This window comes from Orcinus orca, chromosome 12, assembly GCF_937001465.1.
Source record: "Orcinus orca chromosome 12, mOrcOrc1.1, whole genome shotgun sequence".
Lineage (NCBI taxonomy): Eukaryota > Metazoa > Chordata > Mammalia > Artiodactyla > Delphinidae > Orcinus > Orcinus orca.
The window spans coordinates 20,747,995-20,766,972 of NC_064570.1; the positions used below are offsets into that span (position 1 = coordinate 20,747,995).

At 40.1% G+C, this 18,978-nt stretch overlaps 1 protein-coding gene across 5 annotated transcripts in view; it reads right to left on the reverse strand.

The window, feature by feature from the left end:
- PHACTR2 (phosphatase and actin regulator 2) overlaps nt 1–18,978 on the reverse strand; it is a 262,245-nt gene that overhangs the window by 82,930 nt on the left and 160,337 nt on the right. For all 5 annotated transcript variants that reach the window (XM_033405880.2, XM_033405859.2, XM_033405876.2 and 2 more), the window contains exon 2: nt 13,664–13,831. In XM_033405880.2, the coding sequence (XP_033261771.1) occupies nt 13,664–13,831 (168 nt within the window). The remainder of the gene's footprint in view (nt 1–13,663; nt 13,832–18,978) is intronic.

Below are 18,978 nucleotides of genomic sequence, written 5' to 3' on the forward strand. Positions count from 1 at the left end.
AGCAACACTCATGTCAGATGAAATAGACTTTAAAATAAAGACTGTTATGAGAGATAAGGAGGGACACTACATAATGATCAAGGGATCAATCCAAGAAGAAGATATAACAATTGTAAATATTTATGCACCCAACATAGGAGCACCTCAATACCTAAGGCAACTGCTAACAGCTATAAAAGAGGAAATCGACAGCAACACAGTAATAGTAGGGGACTTTAACACGCCATTTACACCAGTGGACAGATCATCCAAACAGAAAATAAATAAGGAAACACATGCTTTAAATGACACAACAGACCAGATAGATTTATACTTATAGAACATTCCACCCAAAAGTGGCAGAATACACTTTCTTCTCAAGGGCACACAGAACATTCTCCAGGATAGATCACATCTTGGGTCACAAATCAAGCCTCAGATAATTTAAGAAAATTGAAATCGTACCAAGCATCTTTTCTGACCACAATGCTATGAGATTGGAGATCAATTACAGGAAAAACACTGTAAAAAACACAAAAACAGGGCTTCCCTGGTGGCCCAGTGGTTGAGTCTGCCTGTCGATGCAGGAGACACGGGCTCGTGCCCTGGTCTGGGAAGATCCCACATGCCACGGAGTGGCTGGGCCCGTGAGCCATGGCCGCTGAGCCTGCGGGTCCGGAGCCTGTGCTCCGCAATGGGAGAGGCCACAACAGTGAGAGGCCCGCGTACTGCAAAAACAACAACAACAAAAAAAACCCACAAAAACATGGAGGCTAAACAGTGTGCAACCAAATAACCAAGAGATCACTGAAGAAATCAAACAAGAAATTAAAAAATACATAGAAAATAAATGACAACGAAAAGACGATGATCCAAAACCTATGGGACTCAGGAAAAGCAGTTCAAAGAGGGAAGTATATAGCAATTCAATCTCACCTCAAGAAACAAGAAAAATCTCAAATAAACAATCTAACCCTACACTTAAAACAACTAGAAAAAGAAGAACAAAGAAAACCCAAAGTCAGTAGAAGGAAAGATATCATACATATCAGAGCAGAAACAAATGAAATAGAAACCAAGAAAACAATAGCAAAGATCAATAAAACTAAAAGCTGGTTCTTTGAGAAGATAAACAAAATTGATAAACCCTTGGTCAGATTCACCAGGAAAAAAAGGGAGAGGAGGCAAATCAATAAAATTAGAAATGAAAAAGGAGAAATCACAACTGACACCGCAGAAACACACAGGATTTTAAGAGACTACTACAAACAACTACAGGCCAATAAAATGGACAACCACAAAGAAATGGACAAATTCTTGGAAAGGTACAATTTTCCAAGACTGAACCAGGAAGAATTAGAAAATATAAACAGACCTATCACAAGTAATGAAATTGAAACCGTAATTAAAAATCTTCCAACAGGGCTTCCCTGGTGGCCCAGTGGTTGAGAGTCCGCCTGCCGATGCAGGGGACACGGGTTCGTGCCCCGGTCCGGGAAGATCACACATGCCGCGGAGCAGGTAGCCCGTGAGCCATGGCCACTAAGCCTGCACGTCCGGAGCCTGTGCTCCGCAACGGGAGAGGCCACAACAGTGAGAGGCCTGTGTACCGCAAAAAAAAAACAAAAACAAAAACAAAAAAAAACTTCCAACAAACACAAGTCCAGGACCAGATGGCTTCACAGGTGAATTCTAGCAAACATTTAGAGAAGAGCTAACACCCAACCTTCTCAAACTCTTCCAAAAAACTTTAGAGGGGGAAACACTCCCAAATTCATTTTACGAAACCACCGTCACCCTGATACCAAAACCAGAACAAGGTATCACAAAAAAAGAAAATTATAGGCCAATATTACTGATGAACATAGATGCAAAGATCCTGAACAAAATACTAGCAAACAGAATCCAACAACACATTAAAAAGGATCATATACCATGATCAAGTGGGATTTATCCCAGGGATGCAAGGATTCTTCAGTAGATGCAAATCAATCAATGTGATACACCACATCAACAAATTAAGGAATAAAAACCATATGATCATCTCAATAGATGCAGAAAAAGCATTTGACAAAATTCAAACCCATTTATGATAAAAATTCTACAGAAAATGGGCACAGAGAGAACCTACCTCAACATAATAAAGGCCATATTGATAAACCCACAGCAAACATCATACTCAGTTGTGAAACACTGAAAGCCTTTCCTCTAAGATCAGGAACAAGACAAGGATGTCCACTCTCGCCACTATTATTTAACATAGTTTTGGAACTCCTAGCCACAGCAATCAGAGAAGAAAAAGAAATAAAAGGAATCCAAATCGGAAAAGAAGTAAAACTGTTACTGTTTGCTGATGACATAATACTATATATAGATAATCCTAAAGATGCCACCAGAAAACTACTAGAGCTAATCAATGCATTTGGTAAAGTTGCAGGATACAAAAGTAATGCACAGAAACCTCTTGCATTCCTACACACTAACAACGAAAGATCAGAAAGAGAAATTAAGGAAAAAATCCCATTCACCACTGCAACAAAAAGAATAAAATACCGAGGAATAAACCTACTTAAGGAGATAAAAGACCTGTACTCAGAAAACTATAAGACACTGATTTAAGAAATCAAAGATGACACAAACAGATGGAGAGATATGCCATGTTCTTGAATTGGAAGAATCAATATTGTGAAAATGACTATACTACCCAAAGCAACCTACAGATTCAGTGCAATCCCTATCAAATTACCAATGGCATTTTTATACAGAACTAGAACAAAAAATCTTAAAATTTGTATGGAGACACAAAAGACCCCGAATACCAAAGCAATCTGTTTTTGTGGGGTTTTTTTTTTTTTTTTGGCTGGGTTGGGTTTTCATTGCTGCCTGTGGGCTTTCTCTAGTTGCGGCGAGCGGGGGCTACTCTTTGTTGCAGTATGTGGGCTTCTCACTGTGGGGGCTTCTCTTGTTGTGAAGCATGGGCTCTAGGTGCACAGGCTTCAGTAGTTCTGGCATGCGGGATCAGTAGTTGTGGCTCGTGGGCTCTAGAGTGCCGGCTCAATTGTTGTGGCTCACAGGCTTAGTTGCTCCATGGCATGTGGGATCTTCCCAGAGAAGGGACCGAACCCGTATTCCCTGCATTGGCAGGTGGATTCTTAACCACTGTGCCACCAGGGGAGCCCCCAAAGCAACCTTGAGGGAATAAAATGGAGCTGGAGGAATCAGACTCCCTGACTTCAGACTACATGACAAAGCTACAGTAATCAAGACAATATGGTACTGGCACAAAAACAGAAATATAGATCAATGGAACAGGATAGAAAGCCCGGAGATAAACCCATGCACCTATGGTCAACTAATCTATGACAAAGGAGGCCAGGATATAAAATGGAGAAAAGACAGTCTTTTCAATAAGTGGTGCTGGGAAAACTGGACAGCTACATGTAAAAGAATGAAATTAGAACACTCCCTAACACCATACACAAAAATAAACTCAAAATGAATTAAAGACCTAAATGTAAGACCAGACACTATAAAACTCCTAGAGGAAAACATAGGAAGAACACTCTTTGACATAAATCACAGAAAGATCTTTTTTACCCACCTCTTAGAATTATGGAAATAAAAACAAAAATAAACAAATGGGACCTAATGAAACTTAAAAGCTTTTGCAAAGCAAAGGAAACTATAAATAAAACAAAAAGACAACCCTCAGAATGGGAGAAAATATTTGCAAACAAATCAACTGACAAAGGATTAATCTCCAAAATATATAAGCAGCTCATGCAGCTCAATATTAAAAAAGCAAGCAACCCAATCCAAAAATGGGCAGATGGCCTAAATAGACATCTCTCCAAAGAAGATATACGGATGGCCAAGAGGCATATGAAAAGCTGCTCAGCATCACTAATTATTAGAGAAATGCAAATCAAAACTACAATGAGGTATCACCTCACACTGGTCAGAATGGCCATCATCAGAAAATCTACAAACAACAAATGCTGGAGAGGGTGTGGAGAAAAGGGAACCGTCTTGCACTGTTGGTGGGAATGTAAATTGATACAGCCACTATGGAGAACAGTATGGAGGTTCCTTAAAAAACTAAAAATAGAACTACCATATGACTCAGCAATCTCACTACTGGGCACATACCCAGAGAAAACATTAATTCAAAAAGACACATGCAGGGCTTCCCTGGTGGCGCAGTGGTTGAGAGTCCGCCTGCCGATGCAGGAGACACGGGTTCGTGCCCCAGTCCGGGAAGATCCCACGTGCCGTGGAGCGGCTGGGCCCGTGAGCAATGGCTGCTGAGCCTGCGCGTCCGGAGCCTGTGCTCCGCAACGGGAGAGGCCACAACAGTGAGAGGCCCGTGTACCGAAAAAAAAACAAAAACAAAACAAAAACAAACAAAAAGACACATGCACCCCATTGTTCACTGCAGCACTATTTACGATAGCCAGGTCATGAAAGCAAGCTAAATGCCCATCAACAGACGAATAAAGAAGATGTGGTACATATATACAATGGAATATTACTCAGCCATAAAAAGGAACGAAATTGGGTCATTTGTAGAGATGTGGATGGACCTAGAGACTGTCATACAGAGTGAAGTAAGTTAGAAAAACAAATATATTATCGCATATATGTGGAATCTAGAAAAATGGTACAGATGAACTGGTTTGCAAGACAGAAATAGAGACACAGATGTAGAGAACAAACGTATGGACACCAAGGGAGGAAAGTGGGTGGGGGTGGTGGTGGGATGAATTGGGAGATTGGGATTGACATATATACATTAATATGTATAAAATAGATAACTAATAAGAACCTGCTGTATTAAAATTAAAATAAAATAAAATTCAGAAAACAAAAAAACAAAAAGTCTTTGCTCCCAATTCAGGGGTCACGGGTTTGATCCCTGGTTGGGGAACTAAGATCTTGCATGTCACATGGCGTGGCCAAAAAATAAATTAATCAATTAAAAAATAAAAGATTAGCCAGCATGAGGTTCATGAATGTGAAGCATTTTGATTGTTAAATTATTGGATAAAGTTTATACCTGATTACATTCACAGTACATTAACACCATTATTAGGCTGAAGAAAATGCATGCATCTCTAACTCATGTGATCACTTAATAGGATTTCCCTGAGTGCTTTTTCTTTTCTTCCCTCTTGTTTTTTGCTCAAATGTTGCCTTCCTGGTAAAGTTCCCCTGACCACCCAATTTTTTTGGTTTGTTTTGTTTTGGATTTTTTTTTGGCCGTGCGGCGCACCATGCAGGATCTTAGCTCCTCAACCAGGGATCGAACCTGTGTCCCTTCAGTGGAAGTGCAGAGTCCTAACCACTGGACCACCAGGGAAGTCCCTGACCACCCTTTTTCTATTTTTGGGGTACGCGGGCCTCTCACTGTTGTGGCCTCTCCCGTTGCGGAGCACAGGCTCCGGACGCGCAGGCCCAGCGGCCATGGCTCATGGGCCCAGCCGCTCCGTGGCATGTGGGATCTTCCTGGACCGGGGCACAAACCCGTGTCCCCTGCATCGGCAGGGCAGGTGGACTCTCAACCACTGCGCCACCAGGGAAGCCCGACCACCCCATTTTAAACTGGAACTTCCCTCCCACATTCCCTACTCCTTGCTTTATTTTTTCTCCTCTCACGTTCTAATATACTAACTTAACTGGGTTTACTCTCTGTCTCCTACCCCTGCTAGAATGTAAGTCCCATAAGGGAAGGCAATTTATCTCTTTTGTTCCTGCTGTATCACTAGAGTCTACAACAGTGCCTGACATATAGTAGATGTTGATGTTCAATAAACATCTGTCAAGAGGACAAAAGAGTATTATCTAACATATAAGCAAGGAGCGCTACATGGACCAGGATGTGCTGTGTGGTCTTTATGGGCTATGTAACTTCCCTCTGCTGCTGTAAATTGGGAAAAGGGAAGATTCTCTTCCCTTCCTCCAATATGGTGTGAGAGTGAATGATACATGAAGGTACTTCCATGTTCTTAGTGGAACAGGATAGAGAAAATCAAAAGGCTGCCATTTATTAATACAACCAGATCAGTCCTGAACAAATATCACCCTGGGAAAATCCTCTAACTTTGCCCTACCTTCTAGATATAGAAAATAGCCACTATCAGCAACATCATGCCTCTATGATTACAAAGAATAGTATCTTAAATGAACCAAATATAATTTTGATCCTTTTCAACCATTTTTCTGTGGACACTGCTGAAATCAGGCTAGTGAAGTAGAATCAAAATAATTCTTCAGACCGAATCCTTCTTACAGCAAAAATTCCAGTATATGAAGCAAATCCAGGTATTAGGGTCACTTTCAATGATCAATCCTTACTGGTCTGAGTATGAAGTTATCGTCTGAAGAGGCCACACAGTGTAATGGTAAAAAATCTGGCTGTGGCACCATATTGCCTGGGTTCAAATACTGCTTTTGGCTCCTACCAGGTGTGTTTCCTTGGGCAAGTCATTTGAATTTTCTGACCTTAGTGTCCTCCTCAGTAAAACTGGGATAACAGTAGCACTTAAACTTTATAACCTTTGAGGATTAAATGAGTTAACATGAATAAAGTTCTTGGAGCAGAACCTGGCACATAATAGCAATCAATAAAAACGTAGCCATTGTATTATTAGGGAGTAAGAGTACCTTCAGTAAATTAAAGCTTTTAGCAGATGACTTTCTGCAAATTACTCTGACTCCTAGAAGGCTGATAACTTGCAACAATGTTATCTAAAAATCTGGACGGGCATTCCTTCCCCATTACTAACAACACAAATAAAATCACAATTATAATGAAAATAAATTGTCTGGATTTTCTTTATTTAGGAGTGTAACTTCTTTTTAAATAAGGGCAAAAAGGTAAGAAAAAGAAATTTCCCCTAATTATTTTATTGGCTTTTAATAGATGTACATGGCTGTAACTGTGAGTACATGTTTTTGGTTTGTATTTTAATTTATTGTCTTTATCTTTTCCATGATATTTTTTCAATCTTCAATTTCTTTTATAAAGTCCTAAAGCACCCAGTGCTGTATTTTTAGTTATAGTGGATATCCAATAAATAACCAATTCAAGTCATATGTTAAGAGTACATACCAGGTTCAAATGATCATGTAAAGCATCTGAAGTGGGGTGAAGATGAGGGAGATAGTCTCTGCCCTCAAATAATTTACACAGTAAATTGGTAGCAGACACATAAACTAGGAAAGAAGTCAAAGTACATATGTCCTAACAGGAGGACAAGCACAGGAGGGGAGGTTCCTACTAGATGATGCAGAATCAAGGTCAAGAACATCCTCAGGAAAGAAGAGACATGTTAGGACCCTTGCATGGCTTGCAGTATTTTCCCAGGTGCAGCTGTAGGAAGAAGGTGCTCAGAGGAAGAGGGAAGAGCGTGAAGAAAGGCCTGGGGACACAGAGGCTCCGGGCATGCTCACCGAGGGCCCCTGGGTGACAGAAGTCCAAGGCAAGTGACTAATAAAGAAAGATAAGGGCTTCCCTGGTGGCGCAGTGGTTGAGAGTCCACCTGCCGATGCAGGGGACACGGGCTCGTGCCCCGGTTCCGGGAAGATCCCACATGCCGCGGAAAGGCTGGGCCCATGAGTCATGGCCGCTGAGCCTGCGCGTCCGGAGCCTGTGCTCCGCAACGGGAGAGGCCGCAACAGTGAGAGGCCCTCGTACCGCAAAAAAAAAAAAAAAAAAAAAAAAAAAAAGATAAGACACGAAAGGTCAGTTTGGGTTACACTGCAGAGAGCTGAGGAGTCTGGAATTCATTTAGGAAACAACGTGAAGTCAGTCACTTTTTGGGCAAGAAGCAAAGGACCAAAGTTCCACCTGAGGAAGACTTCCTGTAGTGGTATCCAGGATGATCTAGATAGAGGAGGGAGGGGAGAGATTTCCCCACCTATTTTCCCAAAACCACAATAATCCCTGCTCTCTCCAGCCACCCAGCTCTTGGGCTGTGCCCTTGTAGCGACAGGAGCTCCAGCACCTGAGGTCTGGGGTCTGAGGAGACCACTCCCGCAGACCTATCCCCTGTGTCCCACTTCAAGCAGTGAGTTTCTGTCCTGAATCCTTTGGTAACTCCCTGTCCTAGTTACCAGCTCTATTCCCCGGTTCCTTAAAAAAAAAAAAAGATGGGGACCCAGTTTGAGTCTTTTTGGTTCCAGCACCATCTGCTATGAATACTGCCACCTAAGTAAAGAACATGCTGGCTCTCAAGGCTTGCTTGGATTTCCCAGTCTCACTCACCCGGGTGCTCCGTTATGCTACCCTACCTGGTGGAACACATGCCATTTTGTTGTGAAGGACCCACTGCTCTATTTGCTGGCCTGAGATCTGGATGTTATCTTGGTTACTCTAGTGCTCCTGACAGGCTGTGCCACCCTGAATCTTCTCTGTCAGCCTCACTAGCTGGGTCACGTTCCCTTCCTAGGCAGGCTTAATGCCAGAACCCTGTCTCTCCCTGCCTCCTCTAGCATTCCATAGCTTTCTAGAGCTCGGACAGCTAATACCTAAGTAGAGCAAAGAGGCCACCTGCAATAATTGAGACATAGAGTGATAAGGACCAGACAATGGGGACCGAGAGGAAAGGCTGATGGTAGAGGCCTGCACTAGGAGAAATAAATAAAAGGTTTAGGAACTAATAGAATGTAGAAGATGGTAAAAGGCAAGGACGAATCAAAGAACTCCGTGGTCAAAGCCTGGATGCCAAAGAAAGCCACGTCTGCAATAGCAGGGGTAGCTGGGGACGGCAGGGGTTTGGAAAGTATTTGTACATAGGACTTTCCCGCTCCCTCTCTGCTCCCTCTCTGTGCTCATTCAGAGCAGGTGTCAGTACCTTCCCTCTCTAAAACGAAAGTTTAAGTTAACGCGTGAAAGACAAGTAGGGTGAGCATAATGAGACCTTCCGGCGACTGCTACTGCTGCCACGTGAACTTTAAATTTTCTATCTTGCTTCACCAAAAATAATGTTTCTATTCCTGAAATTACATTTTAATACTATCCCCAAACACAGAAGTGTTTGTGAAAGCAGAAGTTATGAAAAAAGTAAAGATAATTGAGCTGAAGACATTTTAGATGTTAAGCCAATGTTAAGTGTTAACTGTGGGTATGTGTTGAAGAGAATAAAGAATCAAGTTGTAAGTTCTCTGTTTGGTGCCATTGCCTTAAACAATGTCAAAGAGTCATTCTTGCAAAAGATCAGTGTTGGTATCTCATATCCTGTTTAAAGCCTGGGATACCTTTAGGGAGGGGTGGAATTAGATGGTTGTTACTCCAGTCACCTGCCCAGTCACTCAGTGGTTTGAGGAAGAACTGAGTGTGGTCATAGGTTACAGACCCTCTCTTCTAAACCGGGGGACACACAGCACGTATTCACAGCAATTCTTCTGCTTGTAGACACTGTAACCTCTCGTTGTGAAAATTTCTCGGTCTAACTCTGCAGTCTTACAGTCCAACTTAACTGAATGCCTCCCCTCACTGTGTGAGAGCAAAATCTGATGCAAGTTTCTTAACATTCTCACTACAAAATCCTGATTTTTTAATTAAAAAATTGATACCCAGAAGCAAATTAATCAGTGCCTGGCATGTACCACCTTTTCAATGTAGATCTATGTAGACCATAAGAATGGGTTTTGCGTTAACACACAGTCCTCAGGCACTACTGCCCATGAGGTGCTCGAGGAGATGTGCCTGGGTTCGAGAGATGTGGGCACTGAGAAGAAAGAAGGGTGAGGAAGGGCACGTTCACAAAAGGAGAAGGGCTGAGACAGGTAGCGAACCTCTCTTGCACAGGTTTAGGGGAAATGGGAAGGGGAAGAGAGGGGACAAAAGAGAAAGAAAAGTCAAAGACAACCAAGATGATGACACCTTGTGTAAATCAAGTAAGAGCTATTTTGTAAAACAAGGAAGGACACAACAGCAATGGCGCATCTTGTAGAGACTGAGATGGATGAAAATGAGAGAATAACACTAAATGTCAGGATTGGGAGGCTTGGAGTCCCCTCAGTGGAGTGCTGGATGCAGGGGCAGACTGCAGAAGGAAAGACATGAGAGTGCAGGAGGGAAGTGGAAGCAGCAGACACAGCGTAGATTTTGAAGACCTTTGGTCTTAGTTGTAACCGCCCATGTAGAAGTTAGAGGAACAGCCTGTTTGTTTGTATCGTCAGCTTTGGGGAGATGAAAGCATACGTAAAGACCCAAAGGGAGGCACCTCAGCCACCACAACCTACCCACCACCACCACCCCCCCCAAAAAAAGGGAAGAAATGATTATGTAGGAAAAAAAGCGTAAATGAGATTTTGAGTTCTAAAGTTAGGGAAGGGATGGAGCTTAGGCGGAACCAAAGAAGGACCCTTTCACTCAGGAGATGAAAACCGAAGAAAAGAATCACCAAGGGAAAGTAAATAGAAAAGACTACTCTGCCCTAGAACCCAATAGCCTATGGACCATTCTAAACAGAGCTGAAGATACAGGTAACTTTCTGCTTTAAAACAAGGCCAGAGAACTTGAAGTCGGGGCATAAGCCCAGCCAGCCTTATAGGACAAGACAGCCTTTCAAAATCTAGTTGACTCAAGGACCACCAAGCAGACAGAACACAGGACCTTTCTTAACTTCCACCACCATGAACATGTGAGAACAATGGCATTTATTACAGTGGCATTAATAAATCAGTGCTGCATCCTATCTACCATCAATTAAAAATTCCTACCACAGACCCCCACACTAAGAAAAGTGGTATTAATCGCTGTGTAATAGAACACAGTAAGATTCATGTCCATATGACTGTAAAGCCAAGAGCTTAGGAGAAGGACAAACGAAGAAGAGTTACTCTTCTTGAAAGAAATTCATATTCTTTCATATCCTAAAATATTATGGATCTTGCCTAAGGTGTTCTTTGATGGAGCTGGCCTTGGTCATACCCAAACCCCTAGATTTCACTGTTTGAGACGAAAACACCCTACTCTTGGTTATTTCCAAATGCATCAGTTTTCCTCTAGATGTGACATCTTTCCTCAATGTGAAAAAAATATGTTACACCACTTTGTTCCTCCGTTTATTTTAAGCTTTACTAATGCATTCCATAAAACTCAGCAGAAATTGAATTAAAAAAAAATATATATATAGTGACAGTAAAGTACTTGGGACACTTGATAACATCTTACGAAATTCAAATAAAACATTAGTAATAACATGGGTTTAAAAAGAAATGATGTGGACTTCCCTGGTGGCGCAGTGGTTAAGAATCCGCCTGCCAGTGCAAGGGACATGGGTTCGAGCCCTGGTCCGGGAAGATCCCACATGCCGTGGAGCAACTAAGCCTGCGTGCCACAACTATGGAGCCTGAGCTCTAGAGCCCATGAGACACAACTACTGAGCCTGCGTGCTGCAACTACTGAAGCCCGTGTGCCTAGAGCCTGTGCTCTGCAACAAGAGGAGCCACCACAACGAGGAGCCTGCGCACCACGATGAAGAAAGCCCGAAGACCCAACACAGCCAAAAATAAATAAATAAATAAATATATTTAAAAAGAAATGATGCAAGTAAATGTAGCAGAAAAATTCACAATGAATTGTTAACACATCCACTTGGCTTGTCTTTATTCTGTTATGTCACAATTTTGATGCAAAGACAAAAAACAAAAAACAATCTGATGATATATCTAATAACTTTCTCAGGTTTTTAATGTGGTTCGGTAGTCTTTAGGAACTAGAAATATAGTACCCATAAATAACTTCTTGGAGCTCAACTTATATAAAATCTTGTGTGAATTTGAAAAGGAAACAGAATACAAAGATTGCTAGGCTATCCTCAATAAATATGGGATAATATAAAATAACACTTAATGCTGTCTAAAATGACTTTTCTTAAATATTCTGGGTTGGTAGAAATGTTACAGCCTCCCTGCTATTAAAATAATTAAAAAGAGTGACAAGAAAAGATGAAGGGAAGTTCTTTGTAATTGTTCCTACTTTAGGGAGAGAGACGGTAGCAGCCCAGACCCAGGAAAAGGGCAAGAGAGACAAATGAAGAGACTTTCATCATCTCTTTTCAATGTCTTCTTAATGCTACTGTCCAGAGCCCTATTCCCATCTTGGTTGTCCATGGTAACTCGAAGAGCTAGACTCCCCCAATGCTTAGAGAAACCTGAGCGGGAAGTACTTAAGAAGACCAGTGTATTTCCATCTACAACTGCAGAACAAGGAAGAACAAGATGCCCAGTCAGGGGTTGGAAGGAGTCAAGGATCCACAACAGAATCTGGAACTGAAAGCACATTAGAATTCAATTCATTCAATTCTGATCTGACTTGCTCAAGGTCACACGGTACCTTGATGGCAAGGACACAACTAGAACCCAGGTGTCCTCCCTCAGCACAGCACTCTGTTCATCCCTTCCCACTGCTCCCAACCCAAGAAGCCAGTTAGGAACTAAAGAGGATTCAAAAAGCAAACCATCATTATTTGCTCCTACGCCAAGTCTTTTGTCTTTGCGTATCTTTTTATTGCAAAAACTTTCCAGTACCTACAAGTAGAGATGTGAGAATAATGAACCCCATATATTACCAACTTGGGACCGATCTTCTTTCATCTATACTCCCCTCTCCTCCAGGATCATTTTGAAACAAATCCCAGAAATAGTATCATTATTTCTTTTTAAATATTAAATGCTCAAAGAAATGATACAGCTGCAAAAGCAGCAGAGACAATTTTCTTTAGGAAGCCCTGGTGTCTCTATCCTACACCCTTGTGCTATTGATGGTGTTTTCCTTTTTATGTCACAGCGCTAGAACTAAAGGCCAACTCTTAGCACAGACCGGTAAGATACGCTCTGTGATCCTGTACATACACCGACAATATTAGTTTCTGGTGCAGTGAGGAATTCTGATGAAGGGATTATTTTAGACAACAAACGTGGAGAAAGCTAAACTTACACCAAGATATAAACTCATTTTCACCTTAAACAATACCCTGATACTGGACATTTGTTTAAATCAGGCTTAATTCTGGCCTGAGATTTAAGGCCAACTTCCTCCATAAGTCCATATGAAAGGTACTAAATAATGTAATTCTTAAGGTTTAACAAATCCACAAAATAAAATAACAATAAGAAGTTTTCACACCATTAGGGTTATGACTCCTCTAGGACACCGACCATTTATTTGTCCTAAGGACATGATGGAAATTTAAAATTAATAAATATAGCAACACTTTTCCTTCATACAGCCATTTAAATTCTGCCCACAGAACAAATACATTTAAAAGACATTTTAAAAATTTTCATTGACAAATAGGATCGTGTTACTGGAACTAAGTAGACAGATAGATAATAGTGTTCGTATGTGTGTGTATAAATGGATACTTGCAGCTACAATACTGACAAATAACATTTCCACTTCTAATTTTCCATTTCACCTCCCTCTCCCTACACATTAGTTTTTATATGAATTTACAAGTACATATTTAAAAACAAGACTATGTTAGAAAGCCAAAGTGAGCAGAAAAAGAAGGCAGGTCAGAACCCTAAGTTGTTTCACCCTTAAATGAAATAATTTCATTTCAAATATAGATTAATTTTTTCCCTGAAAAAAAAAACCCTGCAAGATATAATTTTTTACCTTTTGGAAAATTTAACAATTTATCTTCTAACAAAATTATGATGTTCCTACCTGCTGATGTCTCTCTAAATTTGTCACTGGTCTTCTTTTTCCTCCATTTCCAAGGCTTAAAGATTTTACCAATGGTGGAGAGTTTCCCCTTCCTCTTGAAGGGAGGTGTTTGGGAGCCTGCTGTTGGGCCATCTGAGTTTGCTATAGAAGCTTTGTCCAGTCCGTCAACTGTGTAAAGAAAGTCAAGTCAGAGAAAAGCTGTAATAAAAGTTTGAAACAACATCATCTATGTCTTCCTGCACTGTTCAAAGTAAACATGCCCACTTTAATTGGAATCTCACATAAAGTTTATTTTGCCCCATTTCCCTGCCAGTAGAACTCCTCTAATATCAATCAATAAATCAATCATTCAGAAATTACAGTCCCCTTAGATAATCATTTTGAGGAAACAGAGAAGAAATAAGAGACCTACATAAAAGGTAAGGCCAGATAAATAAGGGTCTGCGAAACAGCTGAATCCGTCTGCAACAACTACATCAATATTTTGTGCAGAAATAGAGTATTCTAAGTGAAACAGGATGTTCCTCCAGAGACTAGTTTGGCATTCTCAGTAATGAAAATGACAGTTATGGTGTAGTTAAAACCAGGTTTTTTTCCTTCACAAAATAAAATTTAGTGCCAAGAAGCTAAATTCTAAATTTTACTATACTAAAACTATCTTTTGCTTGTTACAAAAAAGTTTCTATCTTCAAATAAACTGATAACTATCACGAATGACAAAAAATACGTGGAAAATATGGATGTCGTAGGTAATAGAACATATCTTTATGTGCCTCAATCATTTCATCAATCAGAAGAAAGGCCCCAAACCTTCAGTTGCCTTACACTATGTTCATAACAGAAAGAAGATGGTGATAACTTTTATTACCCCAAAGATTAAATTTTAATGGCAAAAAACGGGAAGCAACTAAAGAATGGATAACTATGGTATTTTTCATGCAATGAAGTAGCACTCAGCAATTTAAAGAAAAGGAGCCATTGATACCTACAAACAATGTGAATGTATCTCAAAAACATTGTGCTGGCAAAAAACAGCAACACACAGAAGAGTACATACTGTGTGGTTCTATGTATATGAAGTTCTAAAAAAGGCAAAATGAATTTATGGGAAAACACAAAAAAGAAGAAGAAAGAAAGAAAACCAGAACAGTAGTTGCTTCTTGGAGTGAAATGGATGTGGGAATTAATTGAGAAGAGGCTTGAGGGATTTTCCTGGGGTGATGGAAATTATCTCAATAAAGGATGGATTATACAAAATGCATCAAATGGTATTTATGATATTGTGGATTTTTCTTTATGTAAAATCTACCGTTAAAAAAACCATAAATAAGTAGTGAAGTCCAATCAATGGCATGCATGCTGATGTGTTTAGGGATGAAGTGTACTGATGTCCATCAAAAATAATAAATTGATGGATAGATGGAATGGAGATGGATAAATTTACAGTATAGTAAAATATAGCAAAATGTTAAGTGTTGAATCTAGGTGGTGGGTGTGTGGTCATTAATTGCATAATTCTTCCATCTCCAAAACTTTCACAATAAAATATGGGGAAAAATAAAACAAAAATTGAATGGCAAGAACCTCTGCTTCTAGGAAAATGGAGTAAACTTACTTTTTCCTACTTCTCCTGCTACATACAACTAAAAAAAACCCTGAATGCTATATATAAAAGAAACATGAAAAGACTATATAAGGTGAAAAGAAAGTAGGCCAGCTTGGGACCTCAGGACCTAAGAAACAACATGGAGGTAAGATCCCTGGGTTTTCCTTTAGTCTCATGTATTTCAGACTTGCAGCTGAACCTGAAAACACCAATGGGCACAGACCAAAAAAAACTCACAAAAGCCTGCTCTCTCTAGCCAAAGGAGCAGGAAAGGGACAGCCCAGCAAGACAGAAAACTTTTAGACAATAACTGCTCCACTCCAGCCAAACACCACAGAAGAAACTATGACCATCCAAGCCAAGAAAGGCTGAGTGGGTAGAGTAGACTTCTACCCTCTAATGAGGAGCCCCAAAACCCCTATCAGAGTGGTGTCAGAGAAGACCAAGTAGGGAGCCAGGACCTTCCTGTGCACCAGCTCTCAATGAAGCATCCTCTACATTGTCAGTGGAGACCATGTGGGAACCTGGTCTTCCACCCATACCCAGTAATGAGGTATCTCTTATTCTCCTTCCCCTCCAGTATTGGGGTCACATCAAACCACTGCTCAGTGGGAACAAGACCACCCCCACCCACTATGGTGTCAGTAGAGACCACGTGGGGATCTGGAAATTGAACCGTGCCCAAGAGGAATGAAGACCCTTCCCCCCATTCTGCCGCCAGATATCAACAGAGGATGAAGGGAGAACCTGGGTGTTTACCTCCGCCTGGCAGTAATGAGGTGGCACCCCTCGCTTCCCTTGCTGGAGAGGTGTTAAAGCCAGTTAAAACAAAAGGTTTCCATAACATTTACAGTCTCATAATATAATACAAAAATGTTTTAAGTTTCAATCAAAAATCACTTGACATATCAAGAACCAGGATCATCTTAAATTGAATGAAAAAGGACAGTCAATACAATGCCAATACCTTAATCCTTATAAGTTCTCCTTCCAAACAAGAATGATAAATCCTGTTCTTCCCACTCATAAAGTCAACTCTAATTTCAGGCAGAAATGCAAGTTCGGCAGTGACTGATTCTTCTGTAAATGGTTCCTAACCCTACTTTACCCCAGCCACGTTGGCCACAGTGCAGCAGGCAGAGATACGGGAAGGACTAATTTGGAAGCTAAGCCAGAGTTAAAAAGTAAAATCCTTATTTACTTTACTTCCACTCCTGTCCAACTGCCTTCCTTAAACTAGGGGCAAACCCAGGGAGAAACTGACCATGTGGTATTTCTTCTCCACTGAGACTTTACGCTGAAGGCTCAATTTTGAACAAATTTAAATGCTGTGAAATATAGAAGGACTGACTATTACAAACATGGGAACTAAAGTTACCATCTCAAATTCACCTCCGTGGCTACAGACACACATTTCGTTCTCATTTTCTCTCAACCCACATATCCGGTTCCCTGACACTCCATCAAAATTCTGCTTTTGATCTGAACCACTAAGGAATAGTCTATTTTTTCTCCTGAAGACAAAAACAAACGAAAACAAAAATTAAATATTCCTTAGGTGACAGAAGGTGACAGATGGGGAGACTGAATGAGGTAGTTGCAAAATGAAAGCCTTCATGTTAAATTCATAGCTACATAAGACATTAACTGTCATTCCTTTCTTTATTTGGCATTTACAGTTTTAGTCTTTCTCTCTCCTCTGGAAGGGGCCTGGGCCAGTGCCAATGACCACAGCAGAACAACGCACACACATTCCTTTTTCCTGATTGAATGAATCCACCTATAATTTTGTAATTATTGGGCTATTACAGTAAACCACACTTGCAATTAGGAACCATACGTCGGCACAGTTGGCCACAGGGCCATTGTACTTCTTGTAAATCATGAACATGAAGGGGACTGCCACCTGATTTGGAGTAGTATAAACAGAATATTTACTCCCTTCTTTCCTCCAGACACCTAGGATACTGCCAGGACCACTGATAATTCTTTTATTTTTCTTTTGGACCAATTTACCATTAAAGTCACTTTGAAATTTTTGAAACATTTTTTTCACAACAAATCTAGTGAATTTGGCATTTACACACAGATAAGAATTGCCAGGTAAAGCCCAGAGGAAAGTCTTATTTCCCTGTTTTATTTTTATTTTTATTTAACATCCATCTTTTTATTTATTTATTATTATTATTTTTTGGCCGCGCCACTCGGCCTGCAGGATCTTAGTTCCCCAACCCAGGATCAAACCTGTGCTCCCTGAAGTGGAAGCGAGGAGTCTTAACCACTGGACCACAAGGGAAATCCCTGATTTTCCTGTTTTACATGTTTACTTTGATCCACTTACATGTTATGAAGAGTGACCTGTCATTCAGCAGGACTTTCTTTTTCACACTGGAAATCAACATTTAAAAATATTTAATTTAATTAATTAATTAATTTAAAATCTCCTTGAGGAGGAGATTAATAAAATTTATTTACTTTTAATTATTTTTTAAAATTTTTTATTGGAGTATAGTTGATTTACAATATTGTATTAGTTTCTGCTGTACAGCAAGGTGAAGCAGTTATACATACACATATATCCACTCTTTTTTAGATTCTTTTCCCATATAGGCCATTACAGAGTATTGAGTAGAGTTCCCTGTGCTATACAGCAGGGCCTTATTAGTTATCTATTTTATATATGTATATGTCAATCCAAATCTCCCAGTTTATCCCCCTATCCTTATCTCCTGGTAACCATAAGTTTGTTTTCTACATCTGTGACTCTACTTCTGTTTTTGTAAATAAGTTCCTTTAATTTTAATTTTATATTGGAGTATACTTGATTAACAATGATGTGTTAGTTACAGGTGGACAGCAAGGTGATTCAGTTATACCCATACAAGTATCCATTCTTTTTCATATTCTTTTCCCACTTAGGTTATCACAGAATATTGAGCCAAGTAAATATTATTTAAATATTTTTAAAAACAGTCATTAGCTGTTCAAATGTAGACATTTTAAATGACACAGCTCAGTCTATCTTCCCACCAAAGTAAGCTCATTCTTAACAGGATTTCCCTGCACCACCACCCAGTAAGATCCAGAAAATACATGAAGATTTTACTTTTCATTTAAACAGAAATTTATCAATTAGACAATCCCAGTGCTACTGTGACCACAGAAGCCAAAAATAAATGAAGCTAGATAATTATCATATAAATTAAATTATACACTTGGAGAGTCTTTTCTTTGAGATCTGAGAACTGAATGACAAGGATTCCTAGAAAAATTAATCCTATTTAATACAAGTTTGTAGTATTTTTATAATGTTCAATAGTTCTCCAATAGTCTAGATATTCATTTTTGGTTTTTCTCCACACAATTATTTCAGTCACTGAGAAAGTGAGACAAATGTGGCAGAGCATTCCACCTCACAAATTTCGTAGGTGAAAGATCATTTAGAAAAGAACCTCAATAAAAGAATTCCCAGTACTCATTCTAAAGAAAGTGATAGCCACTCTGAGAAAAAACGGTGGCAAAGATGGCCTCAACTGTCCTCTAAATATCCTTACATATCTTTTTTTTTTTTTTAATTTTAAAATTTTTTTGGCTGCGTTGGGTCTTCGTTGCTGCACGCGGGCATTCTCTAGTTGCGGCGACAGGGGGCTACTCTTTGTTGCGGTGCACGGGCTTCTCGTGGCAATGGCTTCTCTTGTTACAAAGCACG